Raw genomic sequence first — 27,296 nt, forward strand, 5'->3', positions numbered from 1 at the left:
ACCAAATTTAAAACACTTTGAACAAGTAGAAATATTCAGAGTATGGAGGTGAATACAAAGGCAGCCTGGTGATGTGAGAAAGAGCCTAGGCTGTGGAGCCCATCACTCCTGGGGCTGAATCCTGATTCTGGTCCTCACCAAGGTCGGGGCTGGGTCAGGCCCAACCTCCAGGGCCTGCTTTCCTACCTGTAAAACAGGGATGACGTTTAGCTCACAAGCATTAGAGATGGTATGTGTGAAAGTACGTAGCAGTGTCTGGCCCATATTGGGCACTACATAAATAACAACTAATATTATCGTTTATGTGTTCAACAAACTGAAAAACAATGTTCACAAAAACAGGACAGTACTTTTAAAATTCTAAGGGTAGGCCCAGCCCTGGAACCTATCAGCAGTGTGGCCTTGAGCAAGTGACTTAACCCCCTTATGCCTCCATCCTATCCTGTTCAATGGAATTCATGCTATTGCTAACTCTTGGAATTACTGTGAAGATTAAACGTATTAATATAGCTAAGAACTTAAAACAGGGCACACGGCTGTTGGGTAGAGTTCCCACTGAGCCACCAGGTCAGAACACCTTTTTCCTTCTCTCCCTTAGAGGATACATCCTGAAGATCTCGGGTATAGACCCGAATGCCTGCTGCTTAAAAAGCTTCAATTCCGACCAGGTGCAGTGGGTCATGCCTGTAATCCCAGCACTTTGGGAGGCCGAGGCGGGTGGATCGCAAGGTCAGGAGTTCGAGACCAGCCTGGCCAATATGGTGAAACCCTATCTCTACTAAAAATACAAAAATTAGCCAGGCATGGTGGCGGGTGCCTGTAATCCCAGCTACTCGGGAGGCTGAGGCAGGAGAATCACTTAAACCTGGGAGGCAGAGGTTGCAGTGAGCCAAGATTGCGCCATTGCACTCCAGCCTGGGCAATAGAGTGAGACTCCATCTCAAGAAAAAAAAAAAAAAAGAAAAAGTTTCAATTCCCTCCTCATTCAACCCTTTCCCCATTTAACCAGGTGATCAATTCGTATACCCTTAAACCACTGATCATCACATCATTATGAAATTATTGACTCCTTTTTTTCCCCCACCAAATGCTCTATCAGGAGAAAAGCCAGTTAGCTGTCACCCCGACAGTTCTGAGTTTTGGGGTCACAAATGTCTCTACTTTTCATTCAACCCACTCTTCCATCAGGGAGGAGACAAGCCCCTCAATCAACAAATCTAAGTCACAGATAGCAGGAGACCCCAGACCCCTTCTATTAGCTTTGGATTTAGGCCCTGTCTCCCTGCTAGGGTGAAGCTGCCATCAGCTGAGAGGCGCTCTGGGTAGGCTGGCTTTTCAGGTGTGCAAACTGTGCAGGGCTGTGGGCTCAGAAGGGCCCTATATTGGTTTAAGGCTCTGCCGTTGCCGTTTTGAAATTATTTTATGTATTTTTTTTTTCTTTTGAGACAGGGTCTCACTCTGTCGCCCCAGGCTGGGGTGCAGTGGTGCGATCTCAGCTCACTGCAACCTCCGCCTCCTGGGTTCAAGCGATTCTCCTGCCTCAGCCTCCCAAGTAGCTGGGATTACAGGCGCCCACCACCATGCCTGGCTAATATTTGTATTTTTAGTAGAGATGGGGTTTTACCATGCATGTTGCAAAGGCTGGTCTTGAACCCCTGACCTCAGGAGATCTGCCCACCTCAGCCTCCCAAAGTGCTGGGATTACAGGTGTGAGCCACCACACCCGGCCTTTGAAATTTTTACTTTTTAATAGAGGCCTCACATTTTTAGTTTGCACTGGATTCCATGAGTTGCATAGCTGGTCCTGGTCAGGCGTGATGACATCAAGCTTTTATGTTGATATCTGTGGGGTCACCTGAACAACCTGACCCCATTTCTTCAACCTTCTGCTGAGGCAGAGTAGCTAAGGCCACTTCTTAAATTGAAAGGCTCTTACTTTAAATACATTAATCAAAAATGACATCAGATGAAAAAATATACTTGAAAGAATAAAAAGGAACTGATAACAGTTACCTCCTAAGAGGAAGTAGTATTTTTTTTTTTCTTGAGATAGAGTTTAGCTCTTGTCACCCAGGCTGGAGTGCAATGGCGTGATCTCGGCTCACTGCAAACTCTGCCTCCTAGGTTCAAGCGATTCTCCTGCCTCAGCCTCCTGAGTAGTTGGCATACGGGCGCCCGCCACCATGCCCAGCTAATTTTTTCATTTTTAGTAGCAACGGGACTTCAACATGTTAGACAGGCTGGTCTCAAGCTCCTAACCTCAGGTGATCCACCCGTCTCAGCCTCCCAAAGTGCTGGGATTACAGGCTGAAGAATTACTTTTTACTACATAGCCTTTAATATTATTCAATGTTTACCATCTCTATATATAAGCTTTCAAATGAATTTAAGATTTTCAATCAACATACCAATTAGTCTCTATCTCTCCACCAAGTCTCTTGTTTCCAGAGCAGCTGTCTTTGGCCAGCAAATGTACCATAATGGATACAACTGTTTTACACTGCTTCAAAGAGCCCTGAAGAGAAATTACTTCCCATCAGAAAAACTTTCTGATGAGAAATTTAACAGAGAAAGAACCAATAATAGGTGCTGCAAAATTTAGTTGGTTCCCTGTTGCTTTATAAAGACTATTTGGGGCGGGCACGGTGGCTCACGCCTGTAATTCCAGCACTTTGGGAGGCTGAGGCAGGTGAATCACCTGAGGTCAGGAGTTTGAGACCAACCTGGTCAACATGGTGAAACCCCATCTCTACTAAAAATCCAAAAATTAGCCAGGTGTGGTGTGCATGCCTGTAGTCCCGGCTACTTGGGAAGCTGAGGCAGGAGACTCCCTTGAACCCAGGTGGATGTTGCAGTGAGCGAAGATCACGCCACTGCACTCCAGCCTGGGCAACAGAGCAAGGCTCCATCTAAAAAAAAAAAAACAAAACAACAACAACAAAAAACAACTATTTGGATATAGCTGCTGCTTTGGACTTGAAACAATGGCATTTTTCTGTGAACACTCAAGGATAAGAAATTCATGAACAGAAAAAGCAATAGCTGGCTCCTGCTTACTTGCAGGGTTAATAAATGTAAACTATAATACACTATATTTGGTGATAGCATCTCACACCTCTGAGCCTTGGATCCTTTCTTATTTTTTTTATTTTTATTTTTTTTTTTTTGAGACAGAGTCTTGCTCTGTCGCCAGGCTGGAGTGCAGGAGTGCGATCTCGGCTCACTGCAACCTCCACCTCCCGGGTTCAAGTGATTCTCCTGCCCCAGCCTCCCGAGTAGCTGGGATTACAGGCATGCACCACTATGCCCAGCTAATTTTTATATATTTTTTTAGTAGAGACGGGGTTTCACCATGTTGGCCAGGCTGGTCTCCATCTCCTGACCTCGTGATCCGCCCGCCTTGGCCTCCCAAACTGCTGGGATTACAGGTGTGAGCCACCGCAGCCGGCCCCCTTAATTTATAATCACCTTACTCATGATGAATTCCTGGACTTAATTTATCATCATCTCTCATTTATAGAGTTAAATATAGAAAAAAAAAAAGGTGCCCATGCAGAATATGTAAGAAAGCCAACACCTAGAAAGGGACTGAAAAATGCTCCTGGTCATTGGTCCAAAAACTATGAAAAAATCTTTTCCTTCTTCATCTCCAGTCAGGGGCCAACAAGTACTCGTGAGCAGCCACAGGAACCACAAGCGCTGGTTCAGTACAACAAGGCAGGGAGGCCTCAGAAGAAAGTCCAAGCCTCATACAAACCTGCACTGACCACCCTGGAGAGATCTACCAATTCCAGGAAGAGCTCTTGTCTGAGAATAGGTGCTAAATGAATTTACATAATGATGGAGTGTGTACAATTTCTAATCAAGATATTGGCAATTTTGCCCGGAGAGAACATAATCTGAGATGCTTGCACTAACTTGTTAGCAAAATACCCACTTATTAACAAAAAGTTGGTGTCCTTTGCTACCAAAAGGGAAGAAAAGGGGAATAAAACAAATACGCAGTTACTAGCAACAAAATAAGACAAACTAATCAGAATGCTGTTTATTGACAAGATAGGGTGTCACAAATACATCACTTATAGGGAGAGAGGGGACATGAACAAGTCCAAAATCTTATACTCTGCACAGCAGCCCAGCAGGGATGTCCTCTCTAGAGATGGTTTATCAAGGGTACCCCATGAGAGGGCAGCTCCTGATGCAGCTGCCGGAAGAGCATCGCACACCGGTTCCTCTCCTGGGTCTTCCCCAGGGTGTGGTAGAGTCTGGCCTGGAAGTAAACGACGTCCCTGATTCGCTCTTTGCAGTCAACCTTTGCAAAATAGTTCTTGGCTTCATTGAGGTTCTCAATGGCGGCCTCCAGAGCTGATGGAAAGTGGAAAATAACACACACATTTAACTCAACGCTTCACATATAGTTTTCAAAACTTGCTATTTAGTTTTATTTGTTCAACAACTACCAGAAGATTCTTTTATATTCTCCATTCTTTGAGAGAGAAAAAACAAACCACTAGGGTGAGGTTTTCAAAAAGGTCTTTAAGACTGGGTGCAGTGGCTTATGCCTGTAATCCCAGCACTTTGGGAGGCCGAGGTGGGTGGATCACCTGAGGTCAGGAGTTCGACACTAGCCTGGCCAACATGGTGAAACCTCGTCTCTACTAAAAATACAAAAATTAGCCAGGTGTGGTGGCGGGCACCTGTAATCCCAGCTACGTGGGAGGCTGAGGCAGGAGAGTCACTTGAACCCGGGAGGCACAGGTTGCAGTGAGCCGAGATCACAACACTGCACTCCAGCCTAGGTGACAGAGTAAGACTCCATCTCAAAAAAAAAAAAAAAAAAAAAAAAAAAAGCCGGGCGCAGTGGCTCACACCTATAATCCCAGCACTTTGGGAGGCTGAGGTGGGCAGATCACAAGGTCAGGAGTTCAAGATCAGCCTGACCAACATGGAGAAAGCCCTACTATAAATACAAAAATTAGCCAGTCATGGTGGTGTGCGCCTGTATATATTCAGGAGGCTGAGGCAGGAGAATTGCTTGAACCCGGAAGGCGGAGGTTGCAGTGAGCCAAGATCGTGCCACTGCACTCCAGCCTGAGCTACAGAGTGAGACTTTGTCTCAAAAAAAAAAAAAAAAAAGTCTTTAACTCCTGACCTCTAGCCTGGTACTTGGCTCTACAGGGTTAAAATAACCATTCACTTCTCCTCAATCTTTCTGCCAAGCATGCATGTGAAAGCACTTTAAATGCTGCATGAAATTTTAATATATATTTGTGAACACTCAGAACTTAAATGCTGTCCAAAATTTAATGTCTTTTCTTCTTCTGGGTCCTAAACTTTCAATGCTTTCTGGAATAGCATTGCCTAACAGTCTTCGTACAGCTTCCTACCTTCTGCTTTCTTCGGCTGATCATAGGAAGCTGCTGAAGCCACCTGACACTTGGCTACTAAGAACATGGCACGACCTTTGTCCAGGATAGCCCCGTCAGCCAAGATGGGCTCGATGGCCATGTGGAGAAGACTTAACGCCTGTTCTGGGATTCCAAGAATGAGCTGAAAAAGAAACATCATGGCATTGTATATACCCAAACCCACTGCCCTTCACCAGGAAGGGTTTCGTTTCTGGCAGTTCTCTCCTGAATGGCTATCTCTGGCTTACCTTTTACCTGACATGTACTACATTAAAACAGGAACCATATTCCTAGAAAACACAACATGCGACAATCTGATTTCAGACTGTGACAAATGTAGCAGGGGGTGGTTATTCACACTATGGAAAGGTTTCTGTCTTTACAAAAAGATCCAGCATTAATATCCTTTAGCTTGGTGATTCTGAGGGGTTGAACTAGGTGGGAGAAAGGTAAACAATTCAGAAAATAACTCAAAAGAATAGAGCAAAAGAAACAAGAGATTCCAGTTGGTGTATGTTAAAAAAAAAAAGAGAGAGAGAGAGAGAATTAAAATGGTACACTAGAGCTGGGCACAGTGGCTCATGCCTATAATCCCAACACTTTGGGAGCATGAGGCAGGAAGATCACTTGAGGCCATGAGTTCAAGACCAGCCTGGGCAACACAGCAAGACCCTATCTCAAAAAACAAATTTAAAACAAGTAGCTGGGCATGGTTGCACACGCCTGTAGTCCCAGTTTCTCAGGAGGCTGAGGCAGGAGACTCACTTGAGCCCAGGAGGTCAAGGCTGCAGTGAGCCCCAACCGTGCCACTGCACTCCAGCCTGGGCAACAGAGCAAGACTTTGTCTCAAAATAGGAATAAAACTAGAAAACATCTACTTAACACACAAGAAAGCAGTAATGGAGGAACTGAGGGACAAAAAAGATATGACATATAGAAAACAAGGCAGGCAAAGTGGCTCATGTCTGTAATCCCAGCACTTTGGGAGGTGCAGGCGGGAAGATCACTTGAGGTCAGGGGTTTGAGACCAGCCTGGCCAACATGGTGAAACCCTGTCTTTACTAAAAATACAAAAATTAGCTGGGCATAGTGGCACACACCTGTAATCTCAGCTACTTGGGTGGCTGAAACAGGAGAATCACTTGAACCCAGGAGGTAATGGATACAGTGAGCAGAGATCACACCACTGCACTCCAGCCTGGGTGATAGAGTGAGACTCCATCCCAAAAAAAAAAAAAAAAAAATCAAATTAGAAGTAATGACATTAAATGTAAATGAGTTAAACTCTCTAATTAAAAGGCAGAAATTGTCACAACAAACTTTTTTTTAAAGTATCCACTGTATGCTGTCTACAAGAGACTCACTTTAGATTAAAAGACATAAATAGTACTTTAAAAATTAGTCAGGCATCATGGTGCTCTGCTGTAGTCCTAGCTACTTGGGAGACTGAGGTGGGAGGATCCCATCAGCCCAGGAGTTCAAGGTTACAGTGAGCTATGATTGCAGGACTGCACTCCAGCCTGGATGACTAAGTGAGACCCTGTCTCTAAAAAAATAAAATAAAGACACAAATCAGCTGAAAGTAGAAGGATAGAAAAATATTCCATGCAAACAATAACCAAAAGAAAGCTGGAGTGCCTATATGAGTATCATACGATATAGAGTTTAAGTTAAAAACCATTACAAGAGACAAGGAAAAAGGAGGACATTATATACTCATGAAACAGTCGATTCATCAAGATATAACAATTATAAGCAAACCAAACAACAGTGCTCCAAAGCATATGAAGCAAAAACTGACAGAATTGAAGGGAGAAATAGACAATTCAACAATAATAGGCCAGGCACAGTATCTCACGCCTGTAATCCCTGAACTTTGGGAAGCTGAGGCAGGTGGATCTCTTGAGACCAGGAGTTTGAGACCAGCCTGGGTAACATGGCAAAAACCCATCTCTACAAAAATATAAAAAATTAGCTGGTTATGGTAGGGCACACCTATAATCCCAGATGCTCAGAAGAGTGAGGTGGAAGGATCACTTGAGCTCGGGCAGTTGAGGGTGCAGTGAGCCATGATTGTGCCATGGTATTCTAGCCTGGACAACAGAGTGAGACTCTGTCTCAGACAAAATAAAACAAAACAAAAACCACAATAATAGTTGGGGAGCTCAATATCCCACCTTTCAATCACAGATAGAAAAATTAGACAGAAGACCAGCAAGGAAAGAGAAGACTTGAATGACACTACAAATGAACTGGCCCTAACATATATATATAAAGCATGCCACCCAATGATACATCAGAATACAAATTATTCTCAAGTGCATATGGAACATTTTCCAGGACAGACTGTGTTTGGGCCACAAAATAACACTCAATAAATTTAACAAGAATGAAATCATACAAAGAATCTCCTCTGATCACATTAAATCAAAAATCAGTAACAGAACGAAACTAGAAAATTCACAAATATGTGGAAATTAACATACTCTTAAGTAACCAATGTGTCAAAGAATAAATCACAAGGGAAATTAGAAAATGCAATGAGGTGTATAAAAATACCACAGACTCTGGCTGGGCGCGGTGGCTCATGCCTGTAATCCCAGAGCTCTGGGAGGCCGAGGCGGGTGGATCACCTGAGGGCAGGAGTTCGAGACCAGCCTGGCCAATATGAAGAAACCGCATCTCTACTGAAAATACAAATATTACCCGGATAGCCAGGCACAGCGTCTCACACCTGTAATCCCAGCACTTTGGGAGGCCGAGGCAGGCAGATCACGAGGTCAGGAGATCGAGACCATCCTAACACGATGAAACCCCATCTCTACTAAAAATACAAAAAAAAAAAAAAAAATTAGCCCGGTGTGGTGGCACATATCTGTAGTTCTAGCTACTCAGGAGGCTGAGGCAGAAGAATCACTTGAGCCTGGGAGGCAGAGGATGCAGTGAGCTGAGATCGTGCCGCTGCACTCCAGCCTAGGCGACAGAGCGAGACTCTGTCACAAAAAAAAAAAAAAAAAAATTACCCTAGTGTGGTGGTGCACGTCTGTAATCCTAGCTACTTGGGAGGCTGAGGCAGGAGAATTGTTTGAACCCAGGAGGCGGAGGTTGCAGTGAGCCAAGATTGTGCCACTGCACTCCAACCTGGGTGACAGAGCAAGCCTCTGTCTCAAAAAAAAAAAAAAAAAATACACAGACTCTCATTTATGAAATTTGTGGGATAAAGTACAAATTTATGAAATATAGTTCTCAAGGAAATTTATAACTGTAAAGGCCTACATTACAAAAGAAAGAAGATCTCAAATCAATAAGTGAATCTTCCACCTTAAGAAACCAGAAAAAGAGGCAGGGCGCGGTGGTTCACGCCTGTAATCCCAGCACTTTGGGAGGCCAAGGCGGGTGAATCACCTGAGGTCAGGCGTTCGAGGCCAGCCTGGCCAACGTGGCGAAACCCCGTCTCTATTAAAATTACAAAAATTATCCAGGCGTGGTAGCATGTGCCTGTAATCCCAGCTACTCGGGAGGCTGAGGTAGGAGAATTGCTTGAACCTGGGAGGCGGAGGTTGAAGAGAGCCAAGATTGCACCATTGCACTCCAGCCTCAGTGACAAGAGCTAAACTCCATCTCAAAAAAAAAAGAAAGAAACTAGAAAACGAAAAGCAAACTAGACCTAAAGCTAACTAACAGAACCAAGGAAAAAATAAGGATTAAAGTGGAGATAAACAAAATGGAGACTAAGAGAACAACACAGAGAATCAATAAAACCAAAAGTTGGTTCTTTGAAGAGATCGACAAAATTGAAAAACTGTTAGACTGACCAAGAAAAAAGAGACAAGACTCAAATAACTGAAGTCAGGGATGACACTGGGGACTTTACTAACAACCTTACAAAAGTAAAATGGATTATACAAGAATACCATGAACAATTCTACGCAAGAAATTAGATAAACTACGTAAAATGAACAAATTCCTAGAAAGACCAAACTACTAAAATTGACTCAAGAAACAGGAAATCTGAATAGACCTATAACAACTAAAGAGACTGAATTAGTAACCAAAAAAACTTCCAACAAAGAAAAGCCCAGGGCCAGACTGCTTCACTGGTGAATTTTACCAAACTTTTAAAGAATTAACACCAATCCTTCTCAAATTCTTCCCAAAAAAGGGAGAGGACAGAATACTTTCTAACTCATTTTGTGGGGCCACTATTACCCCAATACTAAAGCCAAAGAAAGATATCACAAGAAAACCACAGATCAACATCCTTTATGAATACAGATGCAAAAATTCTCAACAAAATACTTGCAAACCAAATCCAACAGCACATTAAAAGGAACGTACGCTATGACCATGTGAAATTTATTCCAGGAATGCAAGGTACTTCAATACACAAATATATAAATAAAATGAAAGAAAAAATCAGGGCTGGGCGCAGTGGCTCACGCCTGTAATCCCACTACCTTGGGAGGCAGAGGTGGGTGGATCACGAGGCCAGGAGTTCGAGACCAGCCTGACCAACATGGCAAAACCCTGTCTCTACTAAAATACAAAAATTAGCCGGGCGTGGTGGTACACACCTGTGATCCCTGCTACTTGGGAGGCTGAGGCACAAGAACTGCTTGAACCTGGGAGACAGAAGTTGCAGTGAGCCAAGACTGCACCACTGCACTCCAGCCTGGGCAACAGAGTGACACTCTATCTCAAAAACAAACAAACAAAAACCCATATGATCAAATCAATCAATGCAGAAAAAAAAAATTTGACAAAATCCAATACCTTTTCATGAAAAAAACACTAAATAAACTAGGAATAGAGGGAACTTCCTCAACCTCTAAAAAAAACCCACAGCTAGCATGATATTTGATGATGAAAGACTGAAAGCTTTCCCCCTACAGGAACAAAGTAAGGACATACACTTTTTTTTGAGAGGGAGTCTTGCTGTTGCCCAACCTGTAGTGCAGTGGCATGATCTCGGTTCACTGCAACCTCCACCTCCTGGGTTCAAGTGATTCTCAGTCCTCAGCCTACCTAGTAGCTGGGATTACAGGCATGCACCACCACTACACTCAGCTAATTTTTCTATTTTTAGTAGAGACGGGGTTTCACCATGTTGTCCAGGCTGGTCTCGAACTCCTGGCCTTAAGTAATCTGCCTTGGCCTCAAAAAGTGCTGGGATTACAGGTGTGAGACACCGAGTCAAGACACACACTTTTGCCACATTTATTCAACATGTATTGGAAGTTTTACTCAAAGCATTTAAGCAAGAAAAAGAAATACAGGGCATCTAAGTGGGAATGGATGAGATAAAACTATCTTTATTTGCAGATGACATGATCTTATACATACAAAACCATAAAAAAATCCCCAAAACCTGTTACAGGTAATAAGTTTGGCAAAGTTACAGGATATAAGATCAATATAAACTAGCAATGAGCAATCCAAAAATAAATGTTTAAAAAAAATTCATTTAAATTACCATCAAAAAGAATAAAATACTTAGGAATAAATTTAACCAAGGAAGTGAAAGATTTATATACAGAAAGCTACAAAACATTGTTGAAGTAAGTTAAAGATCCAAATAAAAGGAAAGACATCCTGTGTTCATGGGTTGGAAGAGAATAGCATTAAGATGGCAATGTTCTCCAAACTGACCTACAGATTCAAATACAATCCCTATCAAAATTACAACTACCATTTTTGCAGAAATGAACAAGCTAATTCTAAAATCAACATATAATTGCAAGGGATGCTGAATAGCCAAAACAATCCTGAAAAAGAACAAAGAAGACTCCCACTTCCTGATTTCAAAACTTACTACAAAGCTATAGTAATCAAAACAATGTGGTACTGGCATAAGGGTAACATATAGATCAAGGGAATAGAATTGAGAGTCCAAAAATAAACCTATATATCTACGATCAATTGTTTTCTTTTTTTAGTTTGATCAACTGGTTTTTAACATGGGTGCCAAAACCATTAAATGGGGAAAGAGGAGTCTTCAACAAATGGTGCTAGAATAACCTATATCTGCATGCATAAGAATAAGAGTGGAGCCCTATCTCACAGTATATACAAAAATTAACTCAAAATTATTCAGACTTAAACATAAACATTAAAACTATAATACTGTGAGAAGAAAACATAGAAGAAAATCTTCATGACATTAGATTTGTCAATATCTTAGATATGATACCAAAAGCACAAGCAACAAAAGAAAAATAAATTGGACTTCATAAAAATTTTAAACTTCTGTATATCAAAAGACACCATCAAGAAAGTGAAAAGACCAAACACAGAACAGGAGAAAATATTTGTAAATTATATATCTGATAAGGGTCTAGTATCCACAATATATAAATAATTTTTACAAGTGAACATCAAAAAGATAAACTCAGTTAAAAAAAACAGGTAAAGGATCCGAATAGACGTTTCTCCAAAGAACATATGCAAATGGCCAATAAGCACATGAAAAGATACTCAACATCATTAGTCATTAGAGAAATGCATATCAAAACCACAATGAGACACCACTTCATACCCACTAGGAAGGATATAATAATAAAACATGGAAAATAACAAGGGTTGGCAAGATTGTGGAGAAATTGGAACCCTCATACATTGCAGGTTGAAACAAAATGGTGCAGCCACTGTGGCATTTCCTCAAGAAGTTAAATACAAAATCATCATGACTCAGCAATTCCATTCATAGGCATCAAATGAAAACAGGTATTCAAGGCCGGGCGCGGTGGCTCATGCCTGTAATCCCAGCACTTTGGGAGGCCGAGGCAGGTGGATCACAAGGTCAGGAGATCGAGACCATCCTGGCTAACACAGTGAAACCCCATCTCTACTAAAAATACAAAAAATTAGCTGGGCGTGGTGGCAGGCGCCTGTAGTCCCAGCTACTAGGAAGGCTGAGGCAGGAGAATGGCATGAACCCAGGAGGCGGAGCTTGCAGTGAGCCGAGATTGCACCACTGCACTCCAGCCTGGGTGACAGAGCGAGACTCCGTCTCAAAAAAAAAAAAAAAAAAAGAAAACAGGTATTCAAACAAAAACTGTACAGAAATGTAAAGAGCCGCTATTAATAATAGCCAAAAGGTGGAAACGACTCAAATGTCTATCAGCTGATGAATGGATAAGCAAAATGTGATCTAACCATACAGTGAAATATTCTTCAGCCATGAAAAAGAATGAAGCACTGATACCTATTGCTACATGGATAAAACCTGAAAACATCAAGCTAAGTAAAAGAAGCCAATCAAAAAAGGCCACATTTATATGAGTCCAATTATGCAAACTGTTCAGAATAGGCAAACGCATAGAGATAGAAACCGGTGAGAGGTTACCAGAGGCTGGGGGAAGGGAGGACTGGGGAATGACTGCTTAATGGGTACAGTTTCCTTTTCTGTGTAATGAACAGTCTGAAATTAGACAGCAGTAATGGTTGCACAATGTTGTCAATATTCTCAAAGCCAGTGAAATGTACACTTTAAAATGGTTAAAGTGGTAAATCTTGTGTTATGTACTTTTTTTTTTTTTTGAGATGGAGTCTCACTCTGTTGCCCAGGCTGGGAGTATGGTGGCACGATCCCGGCTCACTGCAACCTCCGCCTCCCAGGGTCAAGCGATTCTCCTGCCTCAGCTTCCCAAGTGGCTGGGATTACAGGCACGCGCCACCATGCCCGGCTAATTTTTGTATTTTTAATAGAGATGGGGTTTCACCATGCGGCCAGACTGGTCTCGAACTCCTGACCTTGTGATCTGCCCACCTTGGCCTCCCAAAGTGCTGGGATTACAGGCGTGAGCCACCACGCCTGGCCATGTACATTTTATCTCAAGAAAAAAAAAATCACTGAGGAAGGTGGTAAGAAACAGATTCCTTAGCTCCACCCCTAGAGATTCTGACTCCGTAGGTCTGAGGCAAGGCCTCAGGTATGAAGATATTTTTTAAATCTCCACAATAATTCTAATGTACAGCTAGTTTGGAGAACCTCCACTTTAATTAATAAATTCTTCCAGTGCGTTTGACCTTCACTCATTCATTGATCAATATTTATTGAAAACCTTCTATGTGTAGGGCCTATAAGATACCAGGGAATATAGATGAAAATGAAGAGTCAATTCCTTCGTGGCCTTTACTGGGGGAGAAAGAAAACAAACATAAAATACAATTTGATTTCCAAAAGCTTTCAGTGAACATCTGTGTTCCTCATTTCTTTATTCACATCCCCTTGTTGTTAAATCAAGCATCACTCTGTGTCATTAATATGATGCAGGTGTTCTCACTGAAGAGGCGAGTCCTCCTTACTGAATACACAGCTCAGGAAAGCCAGTGCCACTGGAAGGTGTCAGTTTGTCACCAGGTTCACACCTCCACAGGCTTCCCTGGAGGGCTTGCACATGAAGACTACCTTTCCAGACTTCAATGTGAACAAATGAAAACTCATTATTATCCTTTCAATACTCAAACGTAGTCACAGACTCACCAGCTCTTGAGCACAAATATGTGCTATAAAAACAGAGATCGGCTTACCTGCGCAAAAGCCAAGTTCAGCACTGTTTCAGAGGCCAAGTACTGTAACCGGTACTCCTTGGAGAGGGCCAGAGCCTGCAGGAGCATGGGCAGCGCGATGGTAGGGGAGGAAGATCGCCAGTACAGCTCTGCCACGGACAGTAGAACACTGACCGTAAAGAGGAAAACACAGGATGAGAAGATCCACTACCACATCTCCGTGAGATGCACAAGAGACCCCTTACCTGATCACCATTTCTGTGTTCTTCAGTTTCTGACAATGAACCAACAATTTTTGTAAAAGCTTATGTGCCTCTGACATTTGGTTCTGAGCTTGTAATACAACCGCTTTCCTGAAACAGAATCAAAATGAACACAAGTGTTTTAACTAGTCACTTTGAGGGTAAGAATCTCAATTTATTCAATTGCGCTATAAACCTCCCAAGGGAAAAAACTGTGCCTGATTTAATTTTTGTTGAAAGAGGCTGAGCGCGGTGGCTCACACCTGTAATCCCAGCACTTTGGGAGGCCGAGGCGGGCGAATCACAAGGTTAGGAGCTCGAGACCAGCCTGGCCAACATGGTGAAACCCTGCCTCTACTAAAAATACAAAAAATTAGCTGGGCGTAGTGGCAGGCACCTGTAATCCCAGCTACTCAGAAGGCTGAAGCAGGAGAATCGCTTGAACCCAGGAGGCAGAGATTGCAGTGAGCTGAGATCGTGCCACTGCACTCCAGCCTGGGCGACGGAGTGAGACTCTGCCTCAAAAAAAAAAATTTTTGTTGTTGTTGAAAGAATAAATTGCATGTGTGTATGAATGTGTGTGTGATGTACGTGAGCATGCTGTGTACACACACACACACACACGCATGCAGAAAAATTCTGGAATTATAGATAACAGCATGTTAATGATTATCTCTGAGAGATACTTATTTTCTTCATTTTGCTTATCTGTATTTTCTTTTTTTTTTTTAGAGATGGAGTCTCACTCTGTTGCCTGGGCTGGAGACAATGGTGTGATCTTGGCTCACTGCAACCTCTGCCTCATGGGTTCAAGCAATTCTCCTCCCTCAGCCTCCCAAGTAGCTGGGATTACAAGCACCCACCACCACGCCCGGCTAATTTTTTGTACTTTTAGTAGAGAGAGGGTTTCACCATGTTGGCCAGGCTGGTCTCAAACTCCTGACTTCAAGTGATGCGCCCGCCTCAGCCTCCCAAAGTGCTGGGATTACAGGTGTGAGCCACCACGCCCAGCTGCTTACCTGTATTTTCTTATTCCCAGTAATAAATAGGAAAAAAAGTTTTTTTCTAAGCTAAAATAAACTAATGCACATATAAAACAAAAACAAAACCATTTAACAATTATTTTATTCTGGGGTTAGAGTTTTCAAGGTTTCTTACCTATAAACACCCTCTATGCTATTGAGAGCTGTGATTCCTGTAACAAGTGAATCAGCCAAATGATATTTGCCATCATTCATTGCTCTGTCAAACTGTATTTTTTGATCACATAGCATCCATAACTAGTAAGAAAAAAAACACAATTAAGTACAAAATGGCAAATGTTCATCTTACTTAATGAGTATATGAAAGTATTTTGGATTGCTTAGCAAATATCCTTACAATAATTCACACACATTGTTTTTTGGGGGGATTTAAAAAATTTTTTAAATATCTCAAGTATGTGAAAAAGCACAGAGAATGAAATAGCAGATACATGTGTGCCAACCATCAACTTTGTCAACTCACATTTTGCTTTATCTGCTTCATATACTATTAGATACCAATGAAGTCCTTTGCAAATTCTACTTCTCTTTCTCTTTTTTCAAAGTAGACACTCAATTTGGTATTTATCATTCTCATTCATGTTTTTTATACTTTTACAACATATACCCTTGTCTCTAAACAACAGAGTATGAGCCTGTGTTTTTAAACTTTATATAAATAATATCATACTTGTAAGCATCCTTTGACAAGTTCCTTTTTAGCTCAATATTATTTTTCTGAGGGGAGATTATGTCCCACTTTATATTATAATAAAAGCTATTCTTATCAGAAATAAATCTATTGCCATGCAAAAGGCAGATTACCTGGGCGTGCTGACTATTAGGCGGAAATCGTTCCTTCAAGTGCTTTAACACTTCAGAAGCTGCAGCAAAACAGCCCTAAAGTAGAAACACACAATTTGATCAGCATAACCTGTGTTGAAGCCACACGTGCTGTACCATGCACAGATGGTGACAGATTCACCTGCTCCTGTTCTTGATGCAGCAACCTGAGAGATACTGGTCAGAGACTCAAATTTCTTTTCTTTTCTTTCTTTCTTTTTTTTTTTGGGACACAGTCTCGCTCTGTCGCCCTGCTGGAGTGCAGTGGCGCAATCTCGGCTCATTGCAAGCTCCGCCTCCCGGGTTCACGCCATTCTCCTGCCTCAGCCTCCTGAGTAGCTAGGACCACAGGTGCCTGCCACCATGTCCGGCTAATTTTTTTTGTATTTTTAGTAGAGACGGGGTTTCACTGTGTTAGCCAGGATGGTCTCGATCTCCTGACCTCGTGATCCGTGATTCGCCCACCTCGGCCTCCCAAAGTGCTGGAATTACAGGCGTGAGCCACCGCACCCAGCCAGAGACTCAAATTTCTAAGGGCCATTATTTAAAGACTAATACATTTTATTTTTTAAAAAATTTTAAGGCCAGGCATGGTGGCTAACGCCTGTAATCCCAGCACTTTGGGAGGCCAAGATGGGTGGATCACCTGAGGTTGGGAGTTCAAGACCAGCCTGACCAACATGGAGAAACCCCATCTCTACTAATAATACAAAATTAGCTGGGCATGGTGGCTCATGCCTGTAATCCCAGCTACTTGGGAGGCTGAGGCAGGAGAACCGCTTGAACCCAGGAGGCGGAGGTTGCGGTGCACTGAGATCGTGCCATTGCACTCCAGCCTAGGCAACAAGAACAAAACTCCGTCTCAAAAAAAAAAAAATTTTTTTTTAATTACACACATAAGACATATCCATTCTAGAAAAACACTTACAAAATACATGTAAACAAGAACAGACAAATTACTTTTTTTTTTTATGAGACAGGGTCTTGCTCTGTTTCCCAGGCTGGAGTGCAGCAATGGCTTGATCTCAGCTCACTGCAGCCTCAACTTCCTAGGCTCAATCAATCCTCTCATCTCAGCCTCCCGAGTAGCGGGGAATACAGGTGCATGCCACCACACCTGGCTACACAAAATCCTTTTTTTTTTTTTTTTTGAGACAGAGTCTTTGCTCTGTCACCCAGGCTGGAATGCAGTGGCGTGATCTTGACTCACTGCAACCTCCTCCTCCTGGGTTCTAGCAATTCTGATGTCTTAGCCCCCACCTCCCAAGTAGCTGGAATTATAGGGGTGCGCCACCATGCTCAGCTAATTTTTGTATTTTTAGTAGAGGCAGGGTTTTGCCATGTTGGCCAGGCTGGTCTCAAACTCCTGGCCTCAAGCAATCCACCCACCTCAACCTCCTCAAGTGCTGGGATTACAGGCATGATCCAATGTGCCCGGCTGACAAATTACTTTTGGGTTTTGTTGTTGTTGTTGCTCTTTTTTTTGAGACAGAGTCTCACTCTGTCACCAGGCTGGAGTGCAGTGGCGTGATCTCAGCTCACTGCAACCTCTGCCTCCTGCGTTCAAGCGATTCTCCTGCCTCAGCCTCCCAAGTAGCTGGGATTACAGGTGCATGCCACCACGCCCAGCTAATTTTTGTATTTTTAGTAGAGACAGGGTTTCACCATGTTGGTCAGGCTGGTCTCGATCTCATGACCTCGTGATCCGCCCGCCTCGGTCTCCCAAAGTGCTGGGATTACAGGCGTGAGCCACCGCACACGGCCTGTTTTTTTTTTGAGACGGAGTCTCACTGTGTCACCCAGGCTGGAGTGCAGTGGTATGGTCTCGGCTCACTGCAACCTCCACCTCCCAGGTTCAAGCAATTCTCCCGCCTCAGCCTCCCAAGTAGCTGGGATTACAGGCACACACCACCACACCCAGCTAATTTTTGTATTTTTAGTAGAGACAGGGTTTCACTATGTTGGCCAGTCTGGTCTCCAACTCCTGACCTCAGGTGATCTGCCCACCTCAGCCTCCCAAAGTGCTGGGATTACAGGCATGAGCCACCGTGCCCGGCTTACATATATTTTTATAAATTACTTATAACACTGTTTACCACATGGTAGGCATCCAATGAATATTTGTTGAATGAATAAATCTTTCAATGTCAATAAATACAAATCTATATCATCATAGTATTTTATCGGGAAAATCAATTATGGTACATGAAAATAATCTGGTTTTTGGTATTTTGGTTATTTCTAATATTTTCCATTTTAAAAATGCTACAATGAATATCTTGGTGCATAGAGCTTTGCATACTTGTCCAATTATTTCCTTAGCATAAAACCTTAGAAGCAGGCTGGGTGCGGCAGCTCACGCCTGTAATCCCAGCACTCTGGGAGGCCAAGGAGGGCAGATCACTTGAGGCCAGGAGTTTGAGACCAGCCTGGCCAACATGGTGAAACCCCGTCTTGACTAAAAGTACAAAAAAATAAGCCGGGCGCGGTGGCAGGCACCTGTAATCCCAGCTACTCAGGAGGCAAAGGCAGGAGAATCGCTTGAACCCAGGAGGCAGAGGTTGCAGTGAGCTGAGATCACGCCACTGCACTCCAGCCTTGGCCCCAGAGCGAAACTCCATCTCAAAAACAAAAACAAACAAACAAACAAACAAACAAACAAAAAACCTTAGAAGTAGAAATGACAGGCACTTTTAAGTTCTTTGAGATATATTACTAAATTACCCTATAGAAATGTACCAAGTACTTTCATACCAGAACTCTATGTGCTTTTCTTCCTCTAATATTGAAGTAACTTTGCTTATATAATTGGTGAAAGTAGTACCTTAACTGCTTTAAATTTAATTTCAATGACTAGATTGAAATGTTTTCATGTTTTTGGGCCATGCTTTTTCTGTGAATGTACATTCATGACTTTTTTATACTCTTATATTGTCAGGATGTTTATCTTTTTTTTTGAGACAAGGTTTTGCTCTACTGCCCAGGCTGGAGTGTAGTGGTGCAATCTCAGCTCATTGCAACCTCTGCCTCCTAGGCTCAAGCAATCCTCCCACCTCAGCCTCCCTAGAAGCTGGAACTACAGGCGTATGCCACCACACACCACACCCAGCTAATTTTTGTATATTTTGTAGAGACAGGGTTTCACCATGTTGCATAGGCTGGTCTCAAACTCCTGAGCTCAAGTGATCTGCCTGCTTCAGCCTCCCAAAGTTCTGGGATTACAAGTATAAAGATAAACAGCGCCCAGCTGGGAGGTTTATCTTATTGATCCTGAAATCTTTTCAATTTGTCTCAATCCTTTCAAGGGGTAATGTACTTTTTGTCTACATAGAAGCTCAGGCCACAAGTGGACTTTTATTTGAAGTGAATAAGCAGAAATTACATAGAATTACAATAAAAGATCATTATTCCTGTGATTTTAACTGGCCACAGGGAGTCGGGAATGGGGATATATATCCTGCAGTATCCCCCAGAAATATTCCCATCATGGCCTGCAATCCTGAGACTGAGAGAGGAGTGATATATAAGATGAGCTAGAATTACACAGAAAGAGCAAAGGAGAATGGTTATATTAGAAAAAGAATTCACTCTACCTCCTCTGGGTTGCAAGAGGAAGCTCAGAAAGCAGTTCTGAGCCCCATAACTTATTTATAGGCTTACCGAAACCCTAATCACTCTCATACCACAAAACAAAGTGCACCATCCAATTTACTTGGAGGAAAGTTTCAGAAGCAGATACAAAAGAAAGAAAAGAGTAACTGCAGACTCATGATAAAGCTGCCTTCTCTGCAGCTGGCCAAAATTAATTTCACAAGTATGAGTCTAACTTGTCTAATTAAAAATGTGACAGTCATTAGCCCAGTAAGTATATATATCCACATGGTTGATGTTCTAAAACTAGAAAGATCTAAGGCAAGATGAAGAAAGGGGTAAAGGACTGACTTAAAAAAAAAAGGCAGCTACCTTCTAGTTGTGTACTAAAAGGGGCTTCCTAACACACCCTGGCTGTTGAAGCCAAACAATGATTGGGTCAGTAGGTTTTTCACACAAGCCCAGAGGTGAAAGGGAGATGAAGATGGCATTATTAATATAGACCCAAAGAGCATGGTTACTTTTTAGGGTCTTACTCCCAGAAAAAAAAGACACCAAATTCTAACAAATGGCCTTGAACAAAGTTACAAGGCTAAAGAATTGAGCCACAAGGCACTGTGACTCACACCTGTAATTCCAACACTTTGGGAGGCCAAGGCAGGAAGATCACTTGAGGCCAGGAGTTCAAGACCAGCCTGGGCAACACAACATAGAAAGATTCCATCTCTAAGAAACAAGAATTAAAATAATTAGCTGGGTGAGGTGGTGTGCACCTGCAGTCCCAGCTACTAGGCAGGTTGAGGTGGAGTTCAAGGCTGCAGTGAGCTATGATCGTGCCACCGCACTCCATCCTGGGCAACAGTGAGACCCCATCTCTTAAAAAAATAAAAAATACGCTGGGTGTGGTAATCCCAACACTGTGACACTGAAGTGGGAGGACTGCTTGAGCCCAGAAGTTTGAGACTAGCCTGGGCAATATAGTGAGATTCCATCTCTACAAAAACATATTTTAATTAGCTGTGTGGTAGCACGCTCCTGTGGTCTCAGCTACTCAGGAGGCTGAGGTGGGAGCATCACTTGAGCCCGGAAGGTTGAGGCTGCAGTTTGCTGTGATTGCACCACTACATTCCAGCCCTGGTGATAGAGCGAGATCCTGTCTCAAAAAAAATTAAAAATTGGCTGGGCGCAGTGGCTAACGCCTATAATCCCAACACTCTGGGAGGCCAAGGCGGCTGGATCATTTGAGGTCAGGAGTTTGAGACCAGCTTGGCCAACATGGTAAGACCCCATCTCTACAAAAAACACAAAAATTAGCTGGGAGTAGTGGCACACGCCTGTAATCCCAGCTACTTGGGAGGTTGAGGTAGGAGAATCGCTTGAACCCAGGAGGTAGAGGTTGCAGTGAGCTGAGATCACACCATTGCACTCCAGCCTGGGTGACAGAGTGAGACTCCCTCTCAAAAAAATAAAATTAAAATAAAAATATATTTAAAATTAAAAATTAAAAAAAAAAAGAATTGAACCAAGACTAAGGTTTTTGAAAAGTAGTTTTCTATTCTAATAGTAAAAAAAAATAATTTCGCCGGGCACGGTGGCTCACATCTATAATCCTAGCACTTTGGGAGGCTGAGGCAGGCGGATCACCTGAGGCCAGGAGTTCGAGACTATCCTGGCCAACATGGTGAAACCTCATCTCTACTAAAAATACAAAAATAAGCTGGACATGGTGGTGTACACCTATAGTCCCAGCTATTTGGGAGGCTGAGAAACAAGAATTGCTTGAACCCCAGAGGCAGAGGTTGCAGTGAGCTGAGATCGTGCCACTGCACTCCAGACTGGGCGACAGAGCGAGACTCCATCTCAAAAAAAACTAAATACTTCAATATGTTCACCGACTCATTCATTACCAGATGCTTCTCCTATCCAAGGCACCAGGAAAGTAAGACAAGTGATGTTAAGGAGGTGCCAGTGCCACGAAGAGGGAAGAAACAAGTGAGAGACAGACCTGCAACATTCCCAGGAGAAGGCAACCAGCTAGCCCTTTCGACCTCAGAAAACATGCGCGGTGCTTCCCAGACATGGGAAGAAACCAGCTGGCAAAGGCGCCGTGGAACCCATCAGTCAGGGCCCATCCACCCCTCAGTTTACACAGCCATGTAAGAGACTGGGAAATGCGAACATGTTTGCTATAGGGAAGTATGTCTAGACTTCTGAAAGGAGTGGAAACAACCCAAAAATCTTTAGGCTGCAATTAGGGAATGTTGAGTGTTATAATGCAATCTAACAGTAACAGGTATCACAAAGAGGAAGAGAAAAATATGATCAAGGAAACATCTGGATTGCCACAGCAGTGTTTACTGAGATGGAGGGCTTTAGATAAAATAGCTTTCCCTGACTCTTTCCCATGAAAGAAGATATTTTGAATAAAGGGAAGATAAAGCCTACAGTAGCAGAAGAGATACTTTAATTGATCCCTTATAAAGAGAATCTCGTCAAATTACTTGGGCTGTAAGTCATCAAGATTGTGTCCCATTCCCACTGCTCTTCTTTGGAGTCAACCAGGTTTTGGTTGGAGACCTGCTTCTGACATTTACTGGTGTTCAATACAGGATTTAGCTCCCAGGACCTCAGTCTTTAGTTCTGTGGAATAGGGATAACAACAAACCTGAGCCCATGAAGTGGATTCTATGAGACAGTACCCATAAAATAGGCACAGGGACTGGCACAGAACAAATTTACAACCAACATTAGTTATTATGATCTCATCTATACTTCTATTATATTCTCCTCTCTCCTAAAACACACAAACCTCCACTACCTTAAATGTCAAAGAATCCTATTTATCTCCTTAGTTACATGAAACTGGCTGACCTCTTAGAATTCCCTTCACGGATGCCAAAAAAAGACCCCAAATTCAATCAACTTTGCAGACTCCACGCTTGGTCCCCTTCCACTGGTGGGATTTCACTCTTCAGCCACAGTGTCGAGCAGACCTGTCCAACACGTGTCCAGTGCTTTCCTCAAGCACTAGAGGAAAGAAATGGTAGAGCCTCCATTGCCCCAGAAGCACGTGGGCCCAGCTACCTGCCTACCTGCTCCGCGTGTAGCTCTGCGAGGTGGCAGAGTGCGACAGCAAAGGACTCCGTGTTGTTCTGCTGCACGCCCGCATTCACCGCCTCCAGGCTGTTCATGCTCAGCAACATCTGGGCCTGTTGCAGTGCCATGGTGCTGGGTGGGGAGAGGGAACAGGATTTCCTTTCAGCAGCAGACCTGGCTGCGCTTTGGCCATGCCCATCAGCTATCTTGAGTGGAGGTGTAAAGTCAAACACCTCACAGGCTCTGGCTTTCTTGGGAGCAGCTGCCTCCCAGTGCCAGCAACCTTGCCCTCAGGATAAGAAAAGCAGAAAAGCATCCTGGATGTGCAGCGCGAGGAGACACGTAGTGGTTAGGGCACAGCTGGGAGTGCGCGCTCCCAGATCCCCCCGCCCCCACCCCATGTTCCCTGCAGTCATAGTATGTTAATTAGTTTTCACGGGTGAATTCAGACCCGATGCCATCCTGGCACAGGCTGCTCTGGCAATGTAAGCAGTGGCCAGTGTCTGCAGCTGTTTCAGAGCACACCGTGCCAAAAAATTATCTGAAATACAAAAACAAGACTGGTAAAAAAGGCACTTCCTTTCATTACTGAATTCCTAGAAACAGACTGTCTAAGTGAGGGGTGAGGTAGCGACAGAACTCCAGGATTAAAATGCGGCAACAAAGTTTACTTCCAGGCTAAAAGTGGCTAAATGTGAAAGTACACAAGAAGCTGAAAATATTCCACAGAAAACACCTCAGTTAATAGAAAAGCAACTTTCTTTACACAGTAGCTTTGGGGTTCGGGGACACTCAACTAGAGCAACCATGGATCATGCCTCCTATAAACAGGAAGAAAGGTTCCTGTCACAGAGCAGAGGAGCCCAGTGCTTGGAGTCAGATGACGTGGGTTTGAGTCCTTTCTCTGTCACTTGTTAACTGCGTTTGCGATCTCGGGTAGATCAGATGTGTGAACCTTGGTTTACTCTCCCAGCATGGAGATCACCCATCCATTCATTACCTCACAAAGTGGTTGGGAGGAGTAAGAAGGAACATGCATGGGAAAAAACTTCAGTCTGTACAAAATACAAAATGTTTTAGACTATAAAACATTTTGTCTAATCCCCTGCAGGAACAACATCTATCCAAGGCAGGTAAATCTTGTATGTATGGCCTTTCACAGAACCAGCTTGCTAGCTCCTGCTTCTGCTTCTCTCTAAAGAAATCACACCCCCAGGGCCTTGGGAGACCTACCTGCGGCCATACAGCCTCCAGATGGCCGTTTTCTGTGCGATGCTGATATCGATGAGCTCTGACAGGCTGTGTTTCCAGTGCAGGAGGTCAGAGTCCTTTAGGGCATCCATCAGCTTGTTTGCCGTCTTCCCAGCAAAAGCTCTCTGTTGAACAAGGGACTGTATTCCCAGGGAGGCGAGGTACTAAGGGGACAGATATACCCACGACCCAAGATAGAGATTACATGACAGAATTTGTTTTGCTCTTCAGAAATGTGGTGGATTTCACATTTCAGCACATGCACAGTGACAGCACTATTTAAAAGGAAAGTACCTATAACCTGGCCTTAACCCTGATCCATACGAGATGTGTTCCTGAAAAACTGGGTCTGGGAGAGAGGCAGAGGGTACACGGGGAAGAGCCAGCAGGGCTTTAGCATTAGATGGACCTGGACTTAAACACTGCCTCTGCTACTTACTGTGTGACTTAGGGCCAGTCACTTAGCTTCTTAGCTAAGCCTCAGCTTCCTCATCTGTAAAATGGGCATCAAACCTATCATAAAGAATTATCGTAAGGATTACAATGAAATAATAGATGGCAAACAGTGCTGCGCACATATGTAATAGGAGATCAAAAAAGGATGCCTATCATGAGCAACAAAATTATCTTGTCATTAACTTTTGGTGTCATCTTCAAGGATGAAAGCTCAACTAAAAAATGCCAGCTTAAATTCATGGCAAAAATTGTAGTTAAGCCTACAATTACTTCAAGGAGCCACTCTGTCATTATAATCAATTCTGTACGTGTGAGTTTCTTTCCCAGGTGTGAATCAATGCACAAGCTACACATTTGTTTTTTGGTTTTAGGGTTGTTTTTGAGACGGAGTCTTGCTCTGTCACCCAGGCTGGAGTGCAGTGCCGCAATCTTGGCTCACTGCAACCTCCGCCTCCCAGGTTCAAGCAATTCTTCTGCCTCAGCCTCCAGAGTAGCTGGGACTACAGGCGTCCGCCACCACGCCCGGCTAATTTTTGTATTTTTAGTAGAGACGAGCTTTCACCATACTGGTCAGGCTGGTCTCAAAACTCCTGACCTCATGATCCACCCGCCTCGGCCTCCCAAAGTGCTGGGATTACAGGCGTGAGCCACCGCGCCAGGCCGATTTTAAAGTGTATACATTAAATTACTACATGTAATCACTTTGCATTTTACGGAAGTCTGTCACAAACTTCACAAGACAGAATGCTTAAGCAGTCCCACTGCCTATGGTCTAGTTTTCAATAGGTGTTTCTGAGAGAGAATAAGGCTCTCCAAGCTTGTGCTTCCTTTTTTTTTTGAGATGGAATTTCATTCTTGTTGTCCAGGCTGGAGTGCAATGGCACAATCTCGGCTCACTGCAATCTCCACCTCCCAGGTTCAAGCGATTCTCCTGCCTCAGCCTCCTAAGTAGGTGGGATCACAGGCATGTCCCACCACACCCAGCTAATTTTGTATTTTTAGTAGAGAGAGGGTTTCACCATGTTGGCCAGGCTAGTCTCGAACTCCTGACCTCAGGTGATCCACCTACCTCGGCCTCCCAAAGTGCTGGGATTACAGGTGTGAGCCACCACGCCCAGCCAGATAAGCCTTTTCAATGCCCCTCTGTGTATGTCATTGAGGACTATAATTCACGGCCTTCCCTATCACTCAAAACGAGAAAGGACAAATCTGCCTGTCAGGTTTACTGGTTCCTGGCTTTGTTTATTGTTTAAAACAAGGATCAGCAAACTTGTTCTATAAAGGGCCAGAGAATAAATAATTTCGATTTTTCAGGCCACACTTGGTTTCTGTCACATATTTCTTCTCTGTTGTTGATTTTTTTTTTCTGCAATCACTTAAAAATGTAAAATCCACTCAGCCTGAAGCCCCTAAGTAGGCAGAAAGCCAGATTTGGCCCAAGGGCTGGAAAGTTCACCAATCCCTGGTTTAAAAATAAGCCTTTGCTAAAATTTTTCTAAGTGACTATGTGCTAAATTAATGTTGCTCAATAAACTAAACAACGATCTCTTATCAAATTGGTAAAGGGAATTTCCACAGATGTTATTAGGATACAGGGAACAGAGAGAAACCTACCACACAGAATTTAGTGGTCTGATTAATAATTAAAGTCATATGAAACTGCCAAGAATAAAACCACACTTTGAAACCCATTCTAAATCTATCGCTGGTTAATGACAGAGGTGGGCAGAAAAAGAGACAAAGGCTCGACCATTTATGGAAACAATCTCACAGAAAGATGAGCCTTACCGGTAACCCAAAATGTACTGCCTTCTTCACAGAATGCTCCAGCAGAACATAGCTATCGGATCTCTTCTGCCCCAGCACATAAAGCCAGCTCTGGCAAGAGAAATCATCAAAATATATCATAACACTGGCAATGGCTGATGTTCTAGTGAAACATCAATGTGGTCACAAGAAAGAATTTAAAAGAGATAAAATGAATCCTCTCAAATACTCTTTCAAGAAATATCAAGAATCTCAATGAGACCTGTCAAACATATCAACATCATTAAAACCAGGCTGAAATAAATGAGTCATTGTTCTGCTTCACCTGACAGCCACTGAGTGGCAGGTGTTTCAGAAAAAAAGCATGAAGCTCCTATATGGCCTTTAATTGAGAAATAAGACTCTCAGGTGCTTGTCAAGTAGCTTCTGTGTTCCACTTGCGCTTGGCGATTTTGCTATTACAGGACAACATCTCACCCAGTTACTAAGTGTAGCACACACCTTTTGTTAATGCCAGTGCTAAATGTGATAAAGTTTTCTCTTCTTTCATGGCAAGTTGCATTAAACTTTGTAGACCAGATATATATATATATAATGCCAAAAGCAAAACAGATGTCATGAATTAAGAAAGATAAGTAAAGATAGGTTGCCCTTTCTGAATTCCCACGGCCACCTAACTTGTTTCCTTTTGCTGCTGAAGATCTCTGCTCCAACTGCAAAACAACCCAATTCAAATGGGGCCTTGTGAAGGCCAATTCAACCCGTGAACAAAACTCCCAAGACCAGAGGATGGCCTCACCAAACAGTGCTGGAGACACACGTGATCGTTGGACTCCTGGGCAATCCTAATTGCCTCCTGCAGGGCGAGCTCTGCCTGTTGACTAATGACAGACTAAACATTAATATCCCATTAATAATCACAAACATGCATAAGCAACCATAGCAGGAAGTTATCTGTACACAGTCATCCAAATGCAGGTCTCTGGGTTGGAAGCTGTAACTATTTCTGGGCTTATTCTCTCAGAGGCATGCCCCAACCCTAGCAGCAGAAAACACTGACAGTGGAAATATAGGACATGTCTCTTCTAAGGGGAATTGCTACGAAAAGG

The 27,296-nt window shown here is 43.2% G+C and overlaps 1 protein-coding gene across 6 annotated transcripts in view; it reads right to left on the reverse strand.

Annotated features, from left to right (window-relative positions):
- Positions 1-4,030: 4,030 nt before the first annotated feature.
- Positions 4,031-27,296, reverse strand: part of ANAPC5 (anaphase promoting complex subunit 5) — a 44,044-nt gene continuing 20,778 nt past the window's right edge. For 2 of the 6 annotated variants that reach the window (XM_054443912.2, XM_054443915.2), the window contains 10 exons: positions 26,987-27,068; positions 26,209-26,298; positions 23,947-24,089; positions 22,710-22,845; positions 16,009-16,083; positions 15,320-15,441; positions 14,165-14,272; positions 13,941-14,088; positions 5,388-5,550; positions 4,031-4,365 (listed from right to left, as the gene is read on the reverse strand). In XM_054443912.2, coding sequence (XP_054299887.1) covers positions 4,154-4,365; positions 5,388-5,550; positions 13,941-14,088; positions 14,165-14,272; positions 15,320-15,441; positions 16,009-16,083; positions 22,710-22,845; positions 23,947-24,089; positions 26,209-26,298; positions 26,987-27,068 — 1,279 coding nt within the window. In that variant the 3' untranslated portion in view covers positions 4,031-4,153. Of the gene's footprint in view, positions 4,366-5,387; positions 5,551-13,608; positions 13,828-13,940; positions 14,089-14,164; positions 14,273-15,319; positions 15,442-16,008; positions 16,084-22,709; positions 22,846-23,946; positions 24,129-26,208; positions 26,299-26,986; positions 27,069-27,296 lie in introns of those variants that run through there. The other 4 variants (XM_054443911.2, XM_054443914.2, XM_054443913.2 and 1 more) reach the window with 3 other exon arrangements.

The sequence above is a fragment of the Pongo pygmaeus genome, chromosome 10 (genome assembly GCF_028885625.2).
Source record: "Pongo pygmaeus isolate AG05252 chromosome 10, NHGRI_mPonPyg2-v2.0_pri, whole genome shotgun sequence".
In the NCBI taxonomy this organism is placed as follows: domain Eukaryota; kingdom Metazoa; phylum Chordata; class Mammalia; order Primates; family Hominidae; genus Pongo; species Pongo pygmaeus.